General features: G+C 41.4%; 1 protein-coding gene across 3 annotated transcripts in view; it reads right to left on the bottom strand.

The window, feature by feature from the left end:
• Gria3 (glutamate ionotropic receptor AMPA type subunit 3) overlaps positions 1 to 20,265 on the bottom strand; it is a 265,112-nt gene extending 244,847 nt beyond the window's left edge. The window contains exons 1-3 of one of the 3 annotated variants that reach the window (XM_029473262.2): positions 20,212 to 20,265; positions 19,808 to 19,934; positions 18,500 to 18,658 (exon numbers count right to left, since the gene is read on the bottom strand). In XM_029473262.2, coding sequence (XP_029329122.1) covers positions 18,500 to 18,658; positions 19,808 to 19,898 — 250 coding nt within the window. In that variant the 5' untranslated portion in view covers positions 19,899 to 19,934; positions 20,212 to 20,265. Of the gene's footprint in view, positions 1 to 18,499; positions 18,659 to 19,807; positions 20,029 to 20,211 lie in introns of those variants that run through there. The other 2 variants (XM_021152663.3, XM_021152661.3) reach the window with 2 other exon arrangements.
• Between the last annotated feature and the right edge of the window lie 1,250 nt (positions 20,266 to 21,515).

Raw genomic sequence — 21,515 nt, 5'->3', positions numbered from 1 at the left:
CTTGTGTGTGTGTCTGTCTGTCTGTCTCTCATAAGTAATACAAAGATGTTGGTTTACATGATCAAATTTTTTGGTCCATAACAGCTTACTGTTTTCCTTACAAAATGTTTTTGAGGCTCTTAATACTCAGCCCAGTCTCTAGCATCATTTGTGACTGTAATCCCACCTTACGACATCTGCATACTACAGCTAACTTTATACACTTTACAATTTCCAAAGTACTTGAAGTTGGTAACCCTGGGTCATTTTTCCTTTTTTACTACATAATCTTTAACTTGGCATTGCTTGTTATACACACTTAGGCCTTAGTTTCTTTATCTACAAAGTGGGGACAATTACACCTGAGCTGTATCTCTTTTTTTTTTATTAGATATTTTCTTCATTTACATTTCAAACACTATCCCGAAAGTCCCCTATACCCTCCCCCTGCCCTGCTCCCAAACCCACTCACTCCCGCTTCCTGGCCCTGGCACTCCCCTGTACTGGAGCATAGAACCTTCACAGGACCAAGGGCCTCTCTTCCCAATGATGACAGGCTAGGACATCCTCTGCTATATATGCAACTAGAGACACTGAGATGTATATCTTAAATGAGCATTATGAAGATCAAATTAGAAAACTATAGAAAAGTGTTTTTGAAACTGAGATGTAAATAAAGTTAGATGTTATATATAGGATTTGAACTTAGGAATTTGGCTTCAGATCATAACCACACTTTCTATATGGTCTGCCTAAGTTATATAACATATATCTCCCTTGTCACTTTTTTGTTCTTTCTTATTTTTAATTAAAATAATACCGAATGGCAGAGAAACACCTGAAAAAATGTTCAACATCCTTAATCATCAGGGAAATGCAAATCAAAACAACCCTGAGATTCCATCTCACATCAGTCAGAATGGCTAAGATCAAAAATTCAGGTGACAGCAGATGCTGGCAAGGATGTGGAGAAAGAGGAACACTCCTCCATTGTTGGTGGGATTGCAAGCTTGTACAACCACTCTGGAAATCAGTCTGGCGGTTCCTCAGAAAATTGAACATAGTACTACCGGAGGATCCAGCAATACCTCTCCTGGGCATATATCCAGAAGATGTCCCAACCAGTAAGAAGGACACATGCTCCACTATGTTCATAGCAGCCTTATTTATAATAGCCAGAAGCTGGAAAGAACCCAGATGCCCCTCAACAGAGGAATGGATACAGAAATTATGGTACATTTACACAATGGAGTACTACTCAGCTATTAAAAAGAATGAATTTATGAAATTCCTAGCCAAATGGATGGACCTGGAGGGCATCATCTTGAGTGAGGTAACACAATCACAAAGGAACTCACACAATATGTATTCACTGATAAGTGGATATTAGCCCAAAACTTAGGATACCCAGGATATAAGATACAATTTGCTAAACGCATGAAACTCAAGAAGAACGAAGACCAAAGTGTGGACACTATGCCCCTTCTTAGAATTGGGAACAAAATACCCATGGAAGGAGTTACAGAGACAAAGTTTGGAGCTGTGATGAAAGGATGGACCATCTAGAGACTGCCATATCCAGGGATCCATCCCATAATCAGCTTCCAAACGTTGACACCATTGCATACACTAGCAAGATTTTGCTGAAAGGACCCAGATATAGCTGTCTCTTGTGAGACTATGCCGGGGCCTAGAAAACACAGAAGTGGATGCTCACAGTCAGCTATTGGATGTATCACAGGGCTCCCAATGGAGAAGCTAGAGAAAGTACCCAAGGAGTTAAAGGGATCTGCAACCCTATAGGGGGAACAACATGATGAACTAACCAGTACCGGAGCTCTTGTCTCTAGCTGCATATGTATCGAAAGATGGCCTAGTCGGCCATCACTGGAAAGAGAGGCCCATTGGATTTGCAAACTTTATATGCCCCAATACAGGGGAATGCCAGGGCCAAAAGAATGGAAATGGGTGGGTAGGGAAGGGAGGGGGTATGGGGGGACTTTTGGGATAGCATTGGAAATGTAATTGAGGAAAATACGTAATAAAAAATATTAAAAATTTAAAAAAAAAGAGTCTTCCAGGGTTGGCGAGATGGCTCAGCGGATAAGAGCACTGACTGCTCTTCCAAAGGTCCTGAGTTCAAATCCCAGCAGCCCCATCGTGGCTCACAACCATCCATAATGAGATCTGATGTCCTCGTCTGGGGTGTCTGAAATTAGCTACAGTGTACTTATGTATAATAATAAATAAATCTTTGGGCCTTAGCGAGCAGGGTTGACCAGAGTGAGCGGGGCCAACCCGTGTGAGCAGAAGTCCTAAAAATTCAATTCCCAACAACCACATGAAGGCTCACAACCATCTGTACAGCTACAGTGTACTCACATTTATAAAATAAATAAATACATCTTTTAAAAAAAAAACAACAAAAAATATAATTATATCATTTTTCTTTCTCTCCAACCCTGCCCTTATGGCCTCTGTACCTTCTCAAATTCATCACCTATTTCTCTTTAGTTATTATTGTTAGATACACACACACACACACACACATTCATAAACCTATAAACACAATGTGCTTAGTCCATATAACGTTATTTGTATGTGTGCTGGATAGTTTCATATTAATCTGACACAAACTAAAGTCATCTGAGAGGAGTAAATGTCAATTAAGAAAATGTCTCTATAAAGCAGGCTGTAGGCATGCCTGGAAGGCATTTTCTTTATTAGTGATTGACAGGGAAAGGCCCAGCCCGTGGTGGGTGGTGCCATCCCTAAGCTGGAAGTACTAGCTTCTATAGAAAGCAGGTTGAACACGCTATATTGAGTAAGTAACTAAGCAACACCTGGCTTCTGCAACAGCTCCTGACTCTTTGTTCCTGCCCTGTTTGAGTTCCTGTCCCAACTTCTTTCAGTGATGAACTTGTGATGTCTAAGTGTAAGCCAAATAAACCCTTTCCTCCCCAACTTGCTTTTTGGTCATGGTGTTTCATCACAGCAATAGAAACCTTAACTAAGACAGTATATATACAATTTCAGGACTGAGCACTTGGTATTGTTTAACCAATAAAATCATTCATTTCTGGGAAAGACTAATTCTTCCTGTCTCATCAGTACTGGGGCCTTGTAAGATTGCTCCTTTCTATGACAGCATTCCTATGGGTGTCACCATTGTTTAGATACTGTTTATGTAGCCATATAGTAGAGGTATCATGGGAATAGCATCTCTCTCCCTTTTCTGACGCAAGGTTTTGTTGTATACCCTAAGCTGACTTTGAACTCATGACCCTTCTGCCTCGGCTGTCTAAGTGCTAGGGTTATAGGCATGTGCTATTCCACTTTTATTCTTTGCTGTGTCCAGTGGAGGAACAGTGATCATTGCAGAAAGGATAAGTCCCTATTTATTATTTGTTCATTATGTTTTCAAACCTGACCTAGAATATTGATATTACAGCAAGTTGGTACATAATTGAAACATCTGTGAAATGAGAATAAAAATCCCCAAATGTACCAAATTTGGCAGCAGTGTTATATGTATACATATCAATGTATAACTATAGAGAGTGTAGTTGTTTATGTATCACAAGTATGTAATAAACAACTATATGATGTAATAAATATAAATAAAAATTGATCATTTTTTAAATTTTTGAAGACTTAGAAAGTCTCCCCAAGATAATAAAAGGTTATAATAAAAGCACAGGATATGGTCCTGAAAATGTGGTAAAAATCCATGTTTATTTTCTTCCATTCTATTTTCCTTGTTCTCTAGGTGTTTTCCCCTCTCTTTTCTTCCGTTTTTTTCTCCAGGACAGGGGTTATACCAGGGCTTTACACTTGCTAGGCAAGCACTATATCTCGATGCTGTATCCTCAGCCTTGATTTCTGCTCAATGTAGCTGATTTTATTCATATATATTTTTGAAGTATTTTTTTAAAACACTGATCATGATTGAAGTTGACATTTTAACTTCTATACTCACTAAAAGATGGATTACATTTGAAAATTGGTTTGGGATACTATAACTTATAAATGTGACATAATTCAAGAGATACCAAAAATAGAAATAAAAGTAATAGATTCAACGGTATTGCTTTAGTATAGCTTTCTGGTGGGAAGGTTGAAAAGATGATGGGGGGGACCACACTGAGAAGTCCAAATTCTCATCTTGCATCATGTTTGATGAATCCCTTCTTTTTGTCCTCACTTGCCCCATCTACAAAATGAGACAGTTGGATTAGAAGTACTTGATGTAGTTCAAAAATTATGTGACACATAAGTGGGCTCTACACCTTTAGCCTTTGTTTTGCTCACTCTTCATGATAAATCAAAGGGTGGTAAAATGTTGACAAGTTAGCTCTGGGGCCACTAAATACACATTATCATTACCCATGGCCCCTGAAACTCTAGCTTTGCTGCATCCCTAATTGACTTGCTGTGACTTCGGTTTTCCTTTCTAGCACCTATTTAAAACTGACAAGGTTGTCATTTTTGCACAGAGTATCACCGTGTAGCAGGGAAAGCTAAGAGCCTTAGAAGCAGGTTAAGAAGACATCTTAGCGAAGTGCCAAGAGTTGGGAGCCAGACTGCCAACCCAGTTCTGCTACCAGTTGTGGGACCTTAGTGCAGTCCCTTAGCCCCTGGATTCCTCAGTTCCCTTTGTTGAGAACCATGTCTTTTTTTTTTTTTTTTTTTTAATCTATAAGAAAAACAGCAGCGGCCTTGTATAATAATGAGAGAGGAGATGAAGCTGGTGGAGCATGAATATCTTGGGATATGAAAGAAAGAAAAGAAAAAAAAACACGCTGCTTTTGGTCATCACCCAGGTTTCAGCCTGTCAGAGACTGGCTGCACATAGAGCAAGGCCAGGTGACAGGAAGACAGGGGGAAAAAGCTGCCTGCATTGTCTGGGGGTCCTAAGCAGCATTCTCCCTAGTAAATTTATGAAATTAGATGGTTAACCTTTGCTCTGGAGAGACAGGAGACTGAAATGAGGAAAAAGTCATGTTAGGAAAATTTCTGTTAACCTTTCCCATATTGCCTTCATTTGCTCTTTCCAGTCTGACTCAGACAAGTACCATCCATGCAAAGGGGGAAAAAAGGCATCCAGTCAAAAGGAAGTGCTCCAAACATCTGTGCTGCCTGAATCACCTGAAAGTAAGGAATCCACATAAACTGTGCCTGATGAGAAAGCTCAAACTACATTTTTTTTTCTCCTTGATTGTGTGAAGATTTCTGGGTTCACTTTTCTACTCTGTCACTTCTAAAACATTAAAAAAACATTTATATCTGAAGAAAGTTTGTTCTTTCCTTTAATCCAGCAAATGCCAATGTTATCACGCCACCCTCTGTGCTGCTTTATCCAAAGCGCCTTGATCCTTTATCCAAAGCAACATGGGCAGTAAGAAAATCATTCTCAGTTCTAAGACAGTAAATAAGAAAGGATTATAGCCTAAGGAATTGCACTTAATTGTGGCATGGTTGAGGCCTAGCAGTATATATAACCTGGCTTTATGATTTATCACAGAAATTCTCCCTCTACATATTTTACCACCAAACCTAGTCTCTTGTACTCAAGGTAGCCTTCTCAGTATTCAAAGATTGTCCCATCCATCTTGTTCTAGGCTATACAATCACAGGGAAGCTGAGTTGCTTTCTAGGGCTTAGAAACCGGAAAAGCATCCCTTGATCAGTTAAAATTTGAGATCTGTATTTTTAAGCACCTCACCATTCTGTATTAATAGTAGCTACCATTACACTTGGCTCTTACTATGTGCCACACATCATGGTAAATGTTTTGCATGAATGATCTTCCTATTTAATATTCACAGCATCTGTGTAGCATATTTATTCTTTTATTCATCTTTATTTCGCAGAGGTGTTAAGTCATTTATCAAGGTCAGGCCACTGCTAATAAGAGAGTCGAGATTCAAATTCTTGTAGTCCATTTTAGAGCTACAATTTGTCTGTTAAGTGTTCCCAAATGGAATAGGAGAAATAGCTTTCTACTAAGGAATTTGTAAACAACAATCTTTTGCCACAGAAAATGTAAGGGAGGAAGACACAAGAACCAGGAATGAATAGCATAAAAACCTGGGCAGTTCCATGGCACTTTTAGCCAGGGGGAAGAGCTTCTTTGTTTTCCTCATTGGTTTTTTATGTCCTTGTGTTCCTATATGTCTATAGGCTGTAGAAGGAAGAATCAAGGACAGTGGGTTGGTTCTGGCAGAAATCAGGAGGCCAAAGGACATCCAGAATACCAATTACAGAAAGTAGACTTGAACTCTTGTATACTGGACCAGTTGCCTAGACTCATAAATTGACCAGAAGTGGGGTTGTATCTGGCTTTCACCATCTTTAGGGAGAAGCATTAAGAGAATTATCAAGGGCTTAGTGATACCAAGTGGTGGAAAGGACTGAGAGAAGATGTATGAGAAATGCTTGTGTGCACAACAGTGCCTACCAGGAATGAAAATGCATGGAACATTTTTTTTTCTCAGTTCCTCAGGCTCAGGAAAAAAAAAGCCCATTCACTAATGCAGTGTCCATAGGAATGAACTAGCTAGCAGACCCGTAAACAATTTATTTTTGCTGCTTTTTCTGATACTACTCAGTGGGCAGACCCATTTCTAGAGAAGTCCTAGTTCCTGGCTGCAGAGCCAGCCCACAGAGTACTTGGCCAATGTGTTTTCTTTTCAATCATTTTCATAGGAGAAATGGATGCATCCTGGGCCTTGGGGAAGTTGGTGGAGTTGCATATAAACTGAGTAACCTCTCTCTCTCTCTCTCTCTCTCTCTCTCTCTCTCTCTCTCTCTCTCACACACACACACACACACACACACACTGTGAAGATGAGTCAGTTTGAGATTAATAGTATATTGAATTAGAAAAAAAATATATAGTTTCTTTGGGAGGGGAAACCATAGGTCTTCCTTTGCAATTTTGCCTTAGGTTATGCAGAGATATGCAACTCACAGAGTTTCTTGATGGCGGTATCTGAGTAGTTATTGCTGCCAAGAGTTAAAGGGGATGTGCAAAGTTGGATGCATGGGTGAGAGATGTCTGAGGTTAGGTTGGTGGGCTGGAAATATGAGGGGGTGTTGTGATGGGTTTCTTGGCAGAAAAAAAATAATCTGTGGTTTGAAGAAGAACTTAGAACTGTAAAGGCTCAGTGAACAGCTGTTCAGGAAGGAAATCTGGTTTCTGAAGTGACAAGTGATTTCAGTTTTCAAAGGAAACTAGGTTTCTGTTTTTAGGACAAAAAGCTCAAAATATTTTAAATTAATGATGATATCAATAATGATAACCAGTAGGTACTGGACACTATTGTGCATGTTTTATATGAATTTGTGATTTCATTTCAAACTCTCATCAACCCAATAAGGGTTATCATTATTTCCACTCATAACTGGGGAATATGAGGCATGATGAAATCAAGTAACTTGCTCAGTATTGCATAATAAGTGAAAGAGGTTGGGATTGGGAAGGGTAAGTGATGACTAGGTAGAAACACTATCCATCAGATTTATGATTTGATAGTTTGATCCCAGGACTTATCAGTGTGGGCTAGAACAATAAACACGAATAGAACTTTCTAGATACAGAAAGAATTGGGGGAGATTCCATTTGCATAGTATTTCCTCAGCTAGAAATAAAGTAAGCCAGTAAGACCTAGTGATAGGTTCTCAATGATCAAAGTCTCAGATAGCATCCAGAAAGACCTCTCTATTTTAAAAATGATAGAAACTAGAAGCAGAGATATAGAGGCTGGTCTATAGTGATAGAGGCAGTTGATGTCAAATCTGAGACTTTAACTGGGTACCTGTCTTAACTCCTGGTCTGTTACCCACTCTCATAAATCTCTGTTTTCCTTTTATTGTTTCCCAAAGTCATAGAAACATGGGATCTAAGGTGCTTACTTTTCTGTAACTTGCTTTATTACTTCAAAGTAAATTGTACGGTGATGTATGTAGGGGTTTGGTCTTAATTGACATTCTAGGCATGCCTTTACTGAGAAACATATCATCCTGGAGTAGTTATCTAGCACTCATAAAGTTTTAATCAAGAACAGGTTCTATAGGCACCTCAGACATTTATCTCCAATTAACATAAAAAAACTTGTTCATTAAATAAATTTCTTATTTGCGAACAGGTAGTGTCCAATATTTATGGACTGGCTACACATGTCAATGATTTTTACTTTCAACCTAAGAGATTGAAGCTACTGACTGATCAGGATTCTTGGTTAGCAAAATTCTGCCACTAGATGCTGTCTTCTCTGCCTCAAGGGAACTAGGAAACAGACTACTTACTGTTGGAACACTTAAAATGACAGGGGACGGAATGTGACTGAGTCCGAAAATAGGATACCAAATTGTTTCCTTGCTTACTATTTTAATGAGAATCAAGATTTTATTCGTGTTGTGCTCTTATTTCTGGAAATGGGGTGTTATTATGAGAAGACATGCTGCTCTCACTCTTACTATGGCAAGCTATTGATAAGCTACAAGTAGTGCCTCACGATGGATGACATGTAACCCAGGTGACTATGTCTGTTTGCAACATCAAGCAAATAAGAATACAAATTTCTTTTGGACATTGGCTTAAGGATCTAAGCCTGTCTCTTAAAATATAGGAGATTTTACCCTAGGTGAATCTTCAGAGATCCTTAACTTATATAGTGTCTCCAATTTGTGGGGAGTATATATGAGAACCTAAGCAATTTCTCCAAAGCAAGCCCCCTCAGAAGACCTCTTCTGATCTGCCAAATTTATATTAATGACCCCATGCTAGCATTCTATCCTTGCTATACACCTCACTGTTGTCTGATGGAAAGTTAGAGTTGAGGTGACATTTACATAAAAAAAAACAACTGTATAAAGTGTTGTGTATGTAAGATTACATATGTGCATAAGAGATAGAGAGTTCTATTAGGTTGGTACATCTTAATGTTTTGTTAAGAAAAGAAGACAAATGGATTTTGTCTTTCCTCCCTTCCCCCAGTAAAGCTTTGCTCTTTTCTCTCTTTTTTCTCACTAGTTATAATGACCAGTTAACAGTTTTCCCCAAACCAATAATTAGCTGCTAAATAGAGTATACCATATATTGTGGTATAGATGTCAGAGACATGCACCTTCCATATTCAGCCATCTTAGGGACTACTGAAGGTATCCTGTTTCTTCCATGGTGGGTTAAAAATAGGATTTGTATATGTTGAGGGCTTTGGAACATAGAGATTGTCAAATACTTCACTCTTCCTTATTAAACATACCTGCCTCATGCACCACATATGTGATGTGTCTAGCTCTTATAATCATTTAAGATTTCAACTCCGTTTGAAATTGAGTAAGACTCTAGAGGCAGGAAATTCTCTTGGCACTACCACAGAGCCAGCTGTGTAACCTTGAGCTAGCTGCTTATGAATTTTGAACCACTTATGATTTCTATTTTGTATAAAATTGGGGTGAAAGTGCCTCACTTCTGGAAATGTAATGATTCCTTGGGAAATAACATATAAAATTCCTTGGACAATGTTTTCCATGTGGTACAATGGAGTGGTAGTTATTATATCAGCTCTTGTTTTAAATTTGTTTATAACAATCATGGGGAGGAAGGCCATACTGAATGCTGAAGTAAATGATTGCAATGCATCCATTTTAATAAATGGACTGACATTTGCCATGGCATCTAGTTCATAGCATATTTAAAGAACCATCATTGGCTAACAAGCCAAGATAGGAAGATACACAGCAAAAATGAAAACCATGCCCCTGTTTCAATTTGCCATCTCAGAGTTGTTGCTTTATTTGTCCCAGAGACCATGATGCTTAGTTTTCTCAAGTCCTAGCCTAAAGTTTCAGATTGGCAGTCAAATTTGTTACTGCTTACATGGATCAATTGTAGTTCAATTACCCAAAAAGGCAACATGTATGAAAATGCATAGAGGCACTATACTTGCTGCTTAGTGGGTATTCAATAGATTGCAGTCTGAATCTGCATATCTCACATTATAGTATCAGGATTTATTAACTACATGAATCTCAAATTAGATTTATGTTATTATTATCACCCACAAAACTTGATAGATAGGCCTAAAGCATGTATTTTCTGATTCATACATTTGGGGTATAAACTAGGAATTCATATTTAAAGCAGAATCTTTGGTGATTCTGATGTAAATGGTCCAATCCAAGACTTAAACTAATCAACGAGTATCTTTGGAGATTGCAGTGAAATTAAAGGATATTTGAGGCTCTATAACAGGTTCTGTCAGACTGCAAATGTCCGAGTTCTGTCTTAAATTTACAATTCACCCATGCAGAGAACACCATATTAATGCCTTTATCCATATACTTACCTTTCTGTGGGTTGAGTGCTGATCTCTACCTGTTTTATTGGTAACCAATCAGCCAACCATGGATAACTGAAGAGGGAAGGAGGTTTATCATAACAGTTTTTAAAGCTTAAAAAAAATTGCTCACTGTCTTTGCTTACAAACTGATTTTACTTCTGCAAGTTTCCCACATTAACTACAGAAAATTCCAACTTCACGATTATCCATGGTAACAAACAGTCATGCAGAAAGCAGGCAGCAGGCTCACTGCATCAGAAGAGAGCAACTTCATGGGTCAAATGCCATTGAAATAGTCAAACATAGATAAGAGCATAGTGAATAAAGGCGCAAAGTTTACAACTGAGGACCAATGTGAAGAAAGAGATAGTGTGTATTTTCTTGACCAATTTTCCATCAACAACCTTCTTAATGTCCACCATCCATTTTTTTTTTTTTTGCTCAACTTTCTTTGGCAGTTAGCTGTCTTATTCTACGTTACTTACCTGTTCTGGATATCTCCTTCTAGGGACTCTGAAAGGTAATAGGTGTTAGTCTGAATAAATAATTCTGTTTAAATGTGAGTAAAAAGTATTTAGCTCATTCACTTCCAGACTGCATACTCAGATTTTAGCATACCCTTCTAATGCAATAATGCACCTAAGTAAATTTGTTAAATCAAAGACTAAAAATGCAGACCATTAGAGTGACAGTATTTGGGGGTGGGGTGGGATTGCATCAGATTCAATGTTCAAATGTCATTGGCTATTCTTTTAATGTCTTCCTTGGATCAGTCCTTAGCTAAGATATGTTCAGAAGCAACATTACACTTCTTCCTTCACTCTGAGTACCTGGAAATTGAGTTTATTTTTCAGTCTCTTCTTGAAAAAAGATAGAATTGTGTTGTGCTTCTTGTTTCCAACCCTGTTTAAGAGAAGCTGGGCAGCTGAAAAGCAGTTGTTACATGCCTCCTTCTGGCATGTCTTGACCCAGAGAAGCAAAGTGGAAATAGAGTTGGAACTACAAAGCAACCTTAGATCTCTTGCATATATATATAGTTTCTAAACAGGGCACTTTGGGATGTGGCAAGGAGCCAAGACACTGTCATTCTGACTCATGGGCTACATTTTCTCTCAGCCTGCCCTGTAGCTCACCATTCCACACTCCTACAAGAACCAACTCTAAGCAAATGTTTTCAGTGGGCATCTAATAATGACACCTACCTGGATGAAATGGACATGAGATTGTTGGGAATATGACTGAGACGTATGTGACTCAGAATAAAGCAAATGTATCTTGTGCAGAACTTTGTTTCATTAGACAAATCTTGATGATAAAAGTGTGACCCAAAGAACCTTTACTTTGGTAAATACAGTCTCTTAACTTTGGCCTTTTTGTTGTTGTTGTTCAAAATGTGATTTAAGGATCAGGAACTTGCTAGAAATGAAAAGTCTTGGGCTCATAGCAAACTTTGAAATCCTATCATGCCTTTCAGGCATATGGTGCATGCATGAAAGGTTGATAAATGCTAGTTTGTATTGAATTGTGCAGCATATGGTAAGAGACCATCGCCAGCACTGTTTCCCGTCTTATCTATGGTCCTTTGACTTTTGCAAACAAGCTAAAACAGTGTTGCATTGAGGATCAATGCTTAAAAAACAAGTGACAATTGGGAAACAGGGAGGAGGGCCACCATTCATTGTCCTCACTTAGGTGCAGTGTGAGTCCAGAAGAGAGTAGGATGGATCCTTCCATAGGCAGAGGAACCACAATATATGACCGACCCAAGGTAAGAGAAAGCTAGAGGGAATGAGAGGGAGCTACTTCTTGGCTAGGTACTGAGTGCATCCAGTTTTACCACCACTGGCATGCGATTCCACATGCCATTGCAAAGGATAGAAACTTTCTGCATGAGACTCAGCTTCCCTACCACCCTCCTCTCCTCTCCTCTCCTGAATGACTTTCATTTGGTACAGTGTATCTCCTGCCACTGCCCACATATAGTTACAGTTCTTACAACAGCTACTTCAATAAAATGAAACCCTATGTATTTGGGCCGATTCCCAAAATTGTCCCAAAGACTTTCAAGTTTTTCACTTGAAACTGAGCCTATGGTTTAGCTGTACTCATACCCATCCTACTATGAATAGCTACCTTTTCCCTGAAAAAGGACTTTCATATCCAAAGCCTGCTGACTTTGATTTGGGTAAAAAGCCAATATGAATATTATATCCTAAGAGCCCCCCCCCATTTGAGTATCTTCCTTTGAAATTGAGACATGATGCCTCTTATACTCCCAGGTGTTAAAGTTAATAATCTCCTGTTATGCATTTCAATCCTCTCTTCTACCACTTTAGGTTATATTGTTGTGTTCAGGAAAAAGCTGGTATCCCCAAAGTAGTGTATAGTCCTTAAGGAGCATTAACTAAGAGCAAGGACAATCTAATAAGAACAAAGAAAGACCAAGACTCTCAGTGTAGGAAATAGTCCCTATGTAAAGTTAGTGTGGCTAGGCCAATGAGTAGGCAATTGGAGACCAGGCAACAGGCATGAGCTGGACAGCCAGAGTAAGAAAGGAAATAATAATGACAAAAAGAGTAGAAATATGAAAAAGACAAATTTTGCCCACATTTTCAGTTTGCTAAGCATTAACTCCTTGGGGAGACAGTGTCCCTAACTTTGTGTTGATTCTAGACTTTAGGCTGAGCCTATTTAAAACTCTGTGTCTGGGGCTTGGATGGCCCCTGAGCAGCTTGCAGGGGGAGGGAGCTGCTTTTGTGCATGGTCACCTCCTTTCCTTTTCGAAGCATAACTATTGCCTCCATTGGTTGCTTTAATGGTGAGGTCTCCTGGACATCCCTTCTAATTAGGCCTAAACTACCAACATGCAAAGGAATCGAGTCAAAATTTGGTTTAATATGATTTTCTTGATCTTTATAGGAGATACAAAGCTTCACAAAAGTTCTTTTAAAATGTATCAGTGGCCCCCCATCTAAGAAATCCAAAGGCAAATCATTTGGATAAGGATTTTTATTCTCTTGTTCCAAAGTAATGAATTCTAGCTTCTAAATTTCTGGTCATCTCTTAAAAATATTTGTTGTCTTTTAATCTTTAAATCAATTGTATAAAAATGACAAATCTCCTATGCAGAAAGGAAGACAAACAACAACACCTCAACACCTTCATTTATTTTCTCAAGCTGTCAAAACAGAAGCAGCCAATCATCTCTGAATCCCCATAACCGTGGAAGTTACAGATATCTCAGGGACCAAAACCATTAAAGCAGCTCCCACTACTCATTCAATTTGAGGGACCATGGAGGGAAACATACAATTAAGAAAACAATCTCTATTGAGGTAGAAGATGGGGCATATGGAACACTAGTTTTATTTAGAAGAAAAACAAGTTTAAATTGTAGAGAGAGAGAAGAAAAAAAAAACGGCTCCACTTTTCAGTAAACACAGATAGAATAACGGAGTAATTCTCTTTCCTCTTTTATTTTTCTGCAAACCCTCCTTTCTCCATTGCCTTCACTTATAAGATCAATAGGAAGCTGTCTTGTATGAGTGGTAATACACTTTGCAGGAAGCTCACCTTTACAGCCTGCTGATTGCCATCTATTTTTATGGCCAAAATGAACAGCCTCACCATCCTCCCTCCTCCATTACAAAGCATAGATTAAGAAAAAAAAATGATGATAAACCTTGTGAGAAGGTGACTTAAATCTTTGACTGGCACCACTGAGGCGTCCCCTTCGTGCTTCAGTAGGCTAAGCCAGCCCGCCAAAAGGACCAAAAAACTAAGCCAGTGAGCTTCCTGAGGACTAGTCAGGAGACAGGGTAGAGGAGGCAGGGCAGCAAAAGTGCACATATCCTTCAGTCATGGGGGAGGTGGAGTCAGAGCGGATAATGGTTAGGACTTGACAACCTATAGCAGGACAAGAGCCTTAATCTCAGGGTATTCATCTTCTTTTCTAAGCTTATATGAGGAAAGCAAACAGTCACACAAAGCCAAAACAAAGCCCATGGTATTGCAGAGCTTGTGATCAAGAGAGACATTTCTTTTCCAAATGGACCTAAATGGTTAAGTGGCTCCTTCCTGGCAATTAGAGTAATTAGATAATTAGATTGTGACTCTGTGGGTAGGAGATAGAAGCCTGTCTCAGCTAAGTACACTTGGTAGCAAAATAGGCTCAGTTATAAAAGGGGGGAAGTTCTCAGTTTGCAGGTAGATTTCAAGTCACTTGTAAACATTAGTAGAAGAAAACCTTGCTGTTGATATGTTAGGTTTAGCTGACAAAAGGAATTTTGCCCAGGGCTCCATCAGAGTTGGTACTCCTGTAAGTAGTCCCCCATCCACTGTCAGTCTCAGTATCCACACTGAGCTTCTTCCATCAACAGATTTTTATTTAAGTCAATGCATTTAGAGGACAATTCTGCAGTGAATAACCTTTTAGGTTGCATTTGCCTTTCCCCTGCTTCAGTACGTAATCCACGAGCACATTTGTTGGCTGTAAAGGTGTACAACAGCAATTTTTGCAATGACAGTGCGGAGAGGGAATATGAGATCTGTGTGCTAATGAGCTGACACTGCAGAGGCTGGGGCGGTGTAGTGTGGAGTGCACTACAAGTGCACAGCGGCATGACACAGGAGGGGACTTCAAGGGAATCAACGGGGCTTCCGGAGGAAACGGGACAGCAAAGTCAAACCACAGTACTGAGCAATCTCCTGATATTTCCCTACCCTTGTAAGCCTGAGAATTATCACGTTGGTTTGGTTCTTTTTTTCTCCTCCCCTAAATGCTAGATCTGTAACTTACAAAATGGGTGTGCATTGTTTCTCTTATGCACTAATCATGTGTGTGCCTTTCTATGTTTACGGAGGCATGAATGCTGAAACCGTTTTAGTTACACCGTCATTCTCTCTGCCTTGACCTGGGCTAAACTTAAAAGTAAGGCAGTGGACTCTATTAATTCCTATGAAATGGGAACATGTGCTCTAAATCAGGTGAGTCTTTCTGAGAAACTTCCATTCTCTTCTGAGTTAAGATCCCAACTGAACCACCTTTCAAAGCCAGGGAGGCTTTTATTGGCCTCTTAAGGCACAGAATGAAGTTCGAGTCTGTCTTAAGCAAACCTCTTGAGGCTTGTGCAGAAAAAAAAAAAAAGAAGAAGAAAAGAAAAGAAAAAGCTTGCTTGCTAGTAGAGTCTTTAAATAACTGGTGCCTAGGATTCATTGTGAGAACGACTTCTGAATACTTTGCATGGAGAAAGGTGACAGTGCTGAGGTGAAGCAGAGGGCAGGGGCGGGGACTGAAGGCATTACTCCTCACATTTCCGTTTTCCTGCATACCTATGCCCTAGAAAGTATGTGTTTTCCCCAGGGTCAGAGATCCAGAGAGAAAATCAGCTTCAGCCCCAAAGAAAGCTGAAACTGGGAACTCTGCATGACAAGGAAGGTTATTTCATTGTTGCTAGTCCAGTTCCACACTGAACTAGATAGGAGGGCTATATAACCAGATTTGGACTCATCTGAGGTTTTCACCGGAGTTCCCCAGATAGGAAGGCTAGAGGGCATTGGTATTATTTGTTTCCTCTGTGGCATTGGTAATAATCACTTGGTGGACTGGCATCTGTAGTCATTTGCTTGGTTCAAGTACTGTTAGAATTGTTTGCTTGTATCTGACAGGTTTGACTCATACTTCCACAAGAACAATAAAGGCCATGGGGGCGGGGAGGATGGAACAGACATCGCCAACATTTCTCTGCCCACTTGAATTATTGTTTTCAGAGGCTACAGTTGGACTAAGTATCTTTCTCACACTAAGCCATCAAGCAGCAGCTGCCAGGAGACAGCTTTGAGATCTGCTACCATTCAGACAATTGTGACTTTCAGACATGACTGTTCCGGGGACCAGAGAAGATGGCAGCTTCTCTCTGCTGTCTTCTGAGCTAACTGTCAAGTCTGAGTGTGCAACAGGCAGCTAGGTATACATCATTGATTTCTAGATTGTTCTCCCACGTGTGCCCTGGAAGTGTGTATGCCTGTGTGTATTTGACATAACTAAGGAGGAGCTTTCCTTTTGGTCTTGTTTTTCTTGCTGCTTAGTGAATCTAACCCCTTCTTTTACATTGTTAAGTATGCAACTATAACCCAGCTTTGTAAGTAAGAGTGCTATGGGTTTGATTCTGATCAGTTGGTTTCCTAGTCCCCTCACTGGCCACTTACTGTCCAATATGGATGGTTTATTACCTGTTCCTAAACCTGAGATTTTTCTCGTGACAGAGATCATTTCCTGACTGTTGTTCAGGTTCTGATAGCTGGAGGCAGGCTGCTGAATGTCACAGCAGTTTGATCAGAAGAACAAAACCCAAAGCTTTGGAAATCAATCATTCCCGAGAAACCAAATGACTATCTTAGCCCAGAGTTCATCAGTGGAAAGACAGGGAAGGGAGATGAAATATGTATTATCCCTTGTTAATGATAATGCACCCCGTTGGTTTCATGTATTTGGTTTTAAATCTGTTCTAATTGATATTTAGGAAACTGGCTTTCAGATTCAGCCTCTTGAGGAGATCACAGCGCAGCAGGATTAAGAATCAGATGTGCCTTGTAAATGCTGGAGAGAGGTCGGGGATTACAAAAGTAAGACAGGAAGTATAGCCAGACATTTTGTAACTTTCACACTTAACTAAAATTAATACATTTCTTTTTTTGTCAGTGTTGGAAAACTAAAGAATGTCAAATACAGAGTGTCTCAGAACATGTTCTTAAAAGAATCTGCACCTTCAGCTAAATTTTTCTGCAGGCTGATAACTGTTACATTTTTTTGGAAAGTACTTCTTCCACTCTCCTTTCCCTTCAACCCAAGTCTTTAAATCCAATGAAATGTGCTCTTTAAGGTCCTGTTTAAGGACTGTTAGGGATTGCACATTTTTGGAGATGGAAGGATTTGAAGAAAGTCATAGACAAAGTTAAATTCCAACAGACATAAATACCATTTCCCAAAATGTGGTGAAACTTCAGATTTCAAAGCACACCATTCCAGAGAAACAAGACATACTTTGTGTTAAGTGGCTTCATTTGGGAGAAACTTTTAGTGAAACAAAGTAAGCTCCGATGAAGAATTCAGTGTTTCTCACAAAAATTTCTCTCAAGTTAAACAAAACAAAACAAAAACCTGTGTCCAACAAGCTATTAACCATTTGAGTTCCTGTGGTTTTACTGTTAAAATTTCCCTTTTGAAAAGAGATAATGGTATAAAGGTGGATTCCAGAAATGGCTTTGGGGCTGATGAAATTCCCCTTTTTAAGTATTCAGTTTTCCTGCTTCAAGCTTCTTCCCACAACCAACCTCTTGCTCTAAATTAAGAACTGTGTTGTCCTTAACAATCATGTGTGTGTGTGTGTGTGTGTGCGTGCATGCGTGCGCGCTCGTGTGTGTGTGTGTGTGTGTGTGTGTGTGTGTGTGTGTGTGCGCACACGCGTGCGTAGGCACGATAGCACAGACAGGATTGGCTTTCCAAAAAGTCACCTGGGCACGGTCTTCCGTCTTGCTTTTAGGCTGACATGCATTTTTCACTTGCAATCAGTTTGTAGTCTTATCAGTTCCTATCAGAGCACTCTGGGTAGCACAGAAAGAGGCCAGGGAATCCAGCCTGATCTATGCTTCAAGGTCACTTGTTTGCAGGGTTCTCATATTTTGTTCCTATGTGTCAGGCCATCATTAAACTCAGCCCATTCCGACCAGCAGACACAGCTTCACCACTCAAGTATTGCATGCCCCGCATTCTCTCAATCAAGGAGCTGCTGTTGCTTCTTTTTTAAAAATTCCATCTGAAATTTCCCTGAACAACCATGCTATTTTCTTTCTTTCTTTCTTTTCCCCCAAGGAAAAAAGGGTGCGGGGGAGAGAACACCACCAGTTTAGCAGGGAGGAAAGTAGAAGTTTTGCATCAAACATAATTCACCTCAGAGTTTTGCCCACTGCTTTCAGCCCCGCAGCAGAATCCTTCAAGGTTGTTTTATGCAACACGAACCCAGGATTGACAACTGCCTCAGTCTGCTTATTGAGGCAATCACTATCCCCCCCCCACCCCCCAGCACACACGTTTGCAAAGTCCCATGCATCACAAACAAAATGCAAATGGGGTCCCCTAAGGTCCCAAAGGGAGCCAAGGCAGATCTACTTACAAGCATTAGTCACAGAAAAACTATTGGAGGAATCCAAGTGGTCTACGTGGTAGTTCAAATGGAAGGGCTTCTCAGTGGTGTTCTGGTTGGTGTTGTATAACTGCACAGCAAAGCGGAAAGCGCTGTGCTCCTGTACCGTGTTTCTCATGAAAAGTCCACCTAGAAGCAAAAGCAATGGAGATTCGGCTTGTGTCCCCCCTACTTCAGCAGGAGTTAGAAAGTAACAAACAGGAGCTACCGGGCTACCTCAGTGTTTCTGGGAAGCTCAATTGAGGAATGATTTTTTTCAACCTGTGTGTCTTTCAAGACTTGGAAACTCTGCTTTCCACTGTGAAAAACCTGGGTTTTGTACACGGAGGAAACTAAAAAGACGGGAGAAAGAGGAGGCTGCTGTAGGGGAAGGATGAAGGAGCTAAAAGTGGGACTTGGTTCTTTCTTAAGCTTGAGTCTGGCCCCGAACCCTGACTCCAACCCCACCCCCACCCTTATCCGCACAGCTGGTTCATTTTCCCCGCTGGGGTACAGTGATAGGGTGGGAAGAAAAACAATTTCGTTCCCCTTGCTGTCCCAATCATCCCCAATGACAATACAGGGGGTCAGTTCAGTAAAAGCAACAATTCTAACTTCTCTACTTGCAAATACAGGCAGAGGCGGGGAGAACTCCCTTCCGGCTACTGGAGCTGGTCTCCAGACAGACACAGCCGCAATTCATGAATCCTTGGTCTGCGTGACTTCCCTGCTTGCCCGACTCCTTGTATCACCCCCACTTCCCACCCCATCCTCCATCCACACAGCTACTTCCTTGGTCTGGGGGATTCAAAGTGGGTTCCTTTTCCTCTAACACTATCCTGTCTCACTGAAGCCTGAGACGCGGGACGGGGCGACCTGGGCCCAGGTTATGCGTCCTGGCGCGGCCAGACAGGCAGTATCACCCTGGGACAACTTCCAGTGGCTGCAAGCATGCCCTGGCAAAGTCCAGAATAGCGAGCTGAAAAGCCGCGACTCTTAGCCTCTTGCAGCATCCCAACCTCCAGCTTGACTCCCTTGCTCCTCGGTCAGCTCAGAAAACCTGGCCGTCCACCCGCATTAGCCCCGGGAGACCCCTTCTCTCATCTTGGATGCTCCCCATACTCGTCAGTTCTTTGCAGCTCAGGTCTCCAAGATCTCAGCTCAGTCCCCCATCCCTAGACACCGTCCCCAAACCATGCAGGACAGAGACTCATGTTGCGATACCCCCAGCCCCACTAGGGTAGTGGGTTTCAGATGCAGAAGAGCCTGGCCCCCTCTGGCTGGCTCTGGGGAGCTTACCTATGCTGATGGTGTTGGGGAATCCTCCGTGAGAATGACCCAAAAGCCCCAGGACTAAAAAGAAGACCGCTCGGAGCACGCTTTGCCCCATTTTCTTCTGCCTGGCTGTGCTACGCCTAAAACGAAGCTGACAAGAGCATGGGCGCAACTCGGGAGTCGTCAAAATAATAATAGAAAAAGAAAAAGAATTCGCCGGCTCTTACACCCCCTCCCCTCAACTTGCTCTCGCTCGCTCACTCTTCCTTTCCACCCCACACTAATCCTCCTCCGCCGCCGCCTCCTCCTCTTCTCTCTCTCTCTCTCTTCTCTCTTCCTCTCTCTCTCCCTCTCCTCTCTTCCTCTCTCCTCTCTTCCTCTCCCCCCTCCCAGGATCTCTCTCACACCCCCTCCACGCCCCCCCCCACCTCACTTCTGTCTTCACACCAATCTGGAAGGCGGGTTCATTGGCTGCAAGCTGGGTTCCCCAAAGCGATTTCTGAGAGAGAGAGAGAGAGAGAGAGAGAGAGAGAGAGAGAGAGAGAGAGAGAGAGAGAGAGAGAGAGAGAGAGAGAGAGAGAGAGAGAGAGAGAGAGAGAGAGAGAGAGAGAGAGAGAGAGAGAACAGACAGAGAGGCAGGCAGAGACAGAGACGGGCACAGAGATAGAGACACGGGGAGACAGATAGAAACAAACAGAGAGAATTAAAACAGGAGCAAAACCAAAATCATAAAAAACAAAACAAAACAAAACAGGGAAGAGATACAGAAATAAGAAATAAATTATAAAGAAAACCAAAGGGCTCCCCCGCCCTCGAAGATGGTGGATCTAAAGAGTGGGGAAGAAGAAAAGAGCTAAAAGCCTCAAAGGCTCAGCTCCGGTGAATTGGGTTCTTCCAATTGGGCCGGTAGGGGGATATTGATCAAAGTTGATCTGACGTGGAATTAAAGCCGCACACCGCTTAGCTCCACTGCAAACTGCAGCTCTGGACTGCAAAGCCTAGGCGCCGGCTTATGTCAACACCAGAGATGGGATCAACAGAAATACACCAATCCTCACGTGGAACAGACTTTCAAGCTGCAACCAGTTTCCTGTTTTTAAAAGTCTGCAGTGTCTCTACATCTGTATGTGCGCCTTAAAGATGAGGGGTCTTGAGGGGTGGTTAGTGGTTACTCTTGAGTCTTTGTGAAGAGACTCAGAAAAGCAGTTCCCATCACAATGCGCCCTAAGATGCTGCGCATGCCTGGTCTCTGCCGCTCAGCTCAGCTATTACAGCAGAGAGAGATCCGAGGGCAAGTGAACAACCCCCACCCGCATTTCCCCATCCCCGCAGCACTGGGAGGTGTGTCCCTCCCCCTACCCAAGTGCTGAGGCAGGTTTGCCAGCTGCGGGGGCTGTGACTGCTGACTGCTTTAGAGGGTATAGGAAAATAGTATGTGTATGGAGGTGGGAGATAAAAGGTTAATGAAAAGGACGCTCAGTCCTGCAGACCAAGGAGAGAAGTGTGGGAGTGAGCTGGGATGGGGGTGGGGATTGAAAGTTAAGGTTGGAGGAAACTGCCCCTAGCTGCTTTGCTCCCTTAATGTTGACTTTAGGTTGATCAACTATTCCCTCCCCCACACTGAGTGCAAGACTTCAGAGATTACCATTCTCACCCAACTCTCCTGCCTCTCTCCTAGCTAAGAGGAGAAAAGAATCTAGGAACTCCTACAGTTAACCCTAGGTCTTAGGGA

This window comes from Mus caroli, unplaced genomic scaffold (genome assembly GCF_978045245.1).
Source record: "Mus caroli unplaced genomic scaffold, Mus_caroli_1 scaffold_5, whole genome shotgun sequence".
Lineage (NCBI taxonomy): Eukaryota > Metazoa > Chordata > Mammalia > Rodentia > Muridae > Mus > Mus caroli.
Note: the sequence above shows the minus strand (reverse complement) of the source record. Positions and strands in the feature narration are given on the sequence as shown.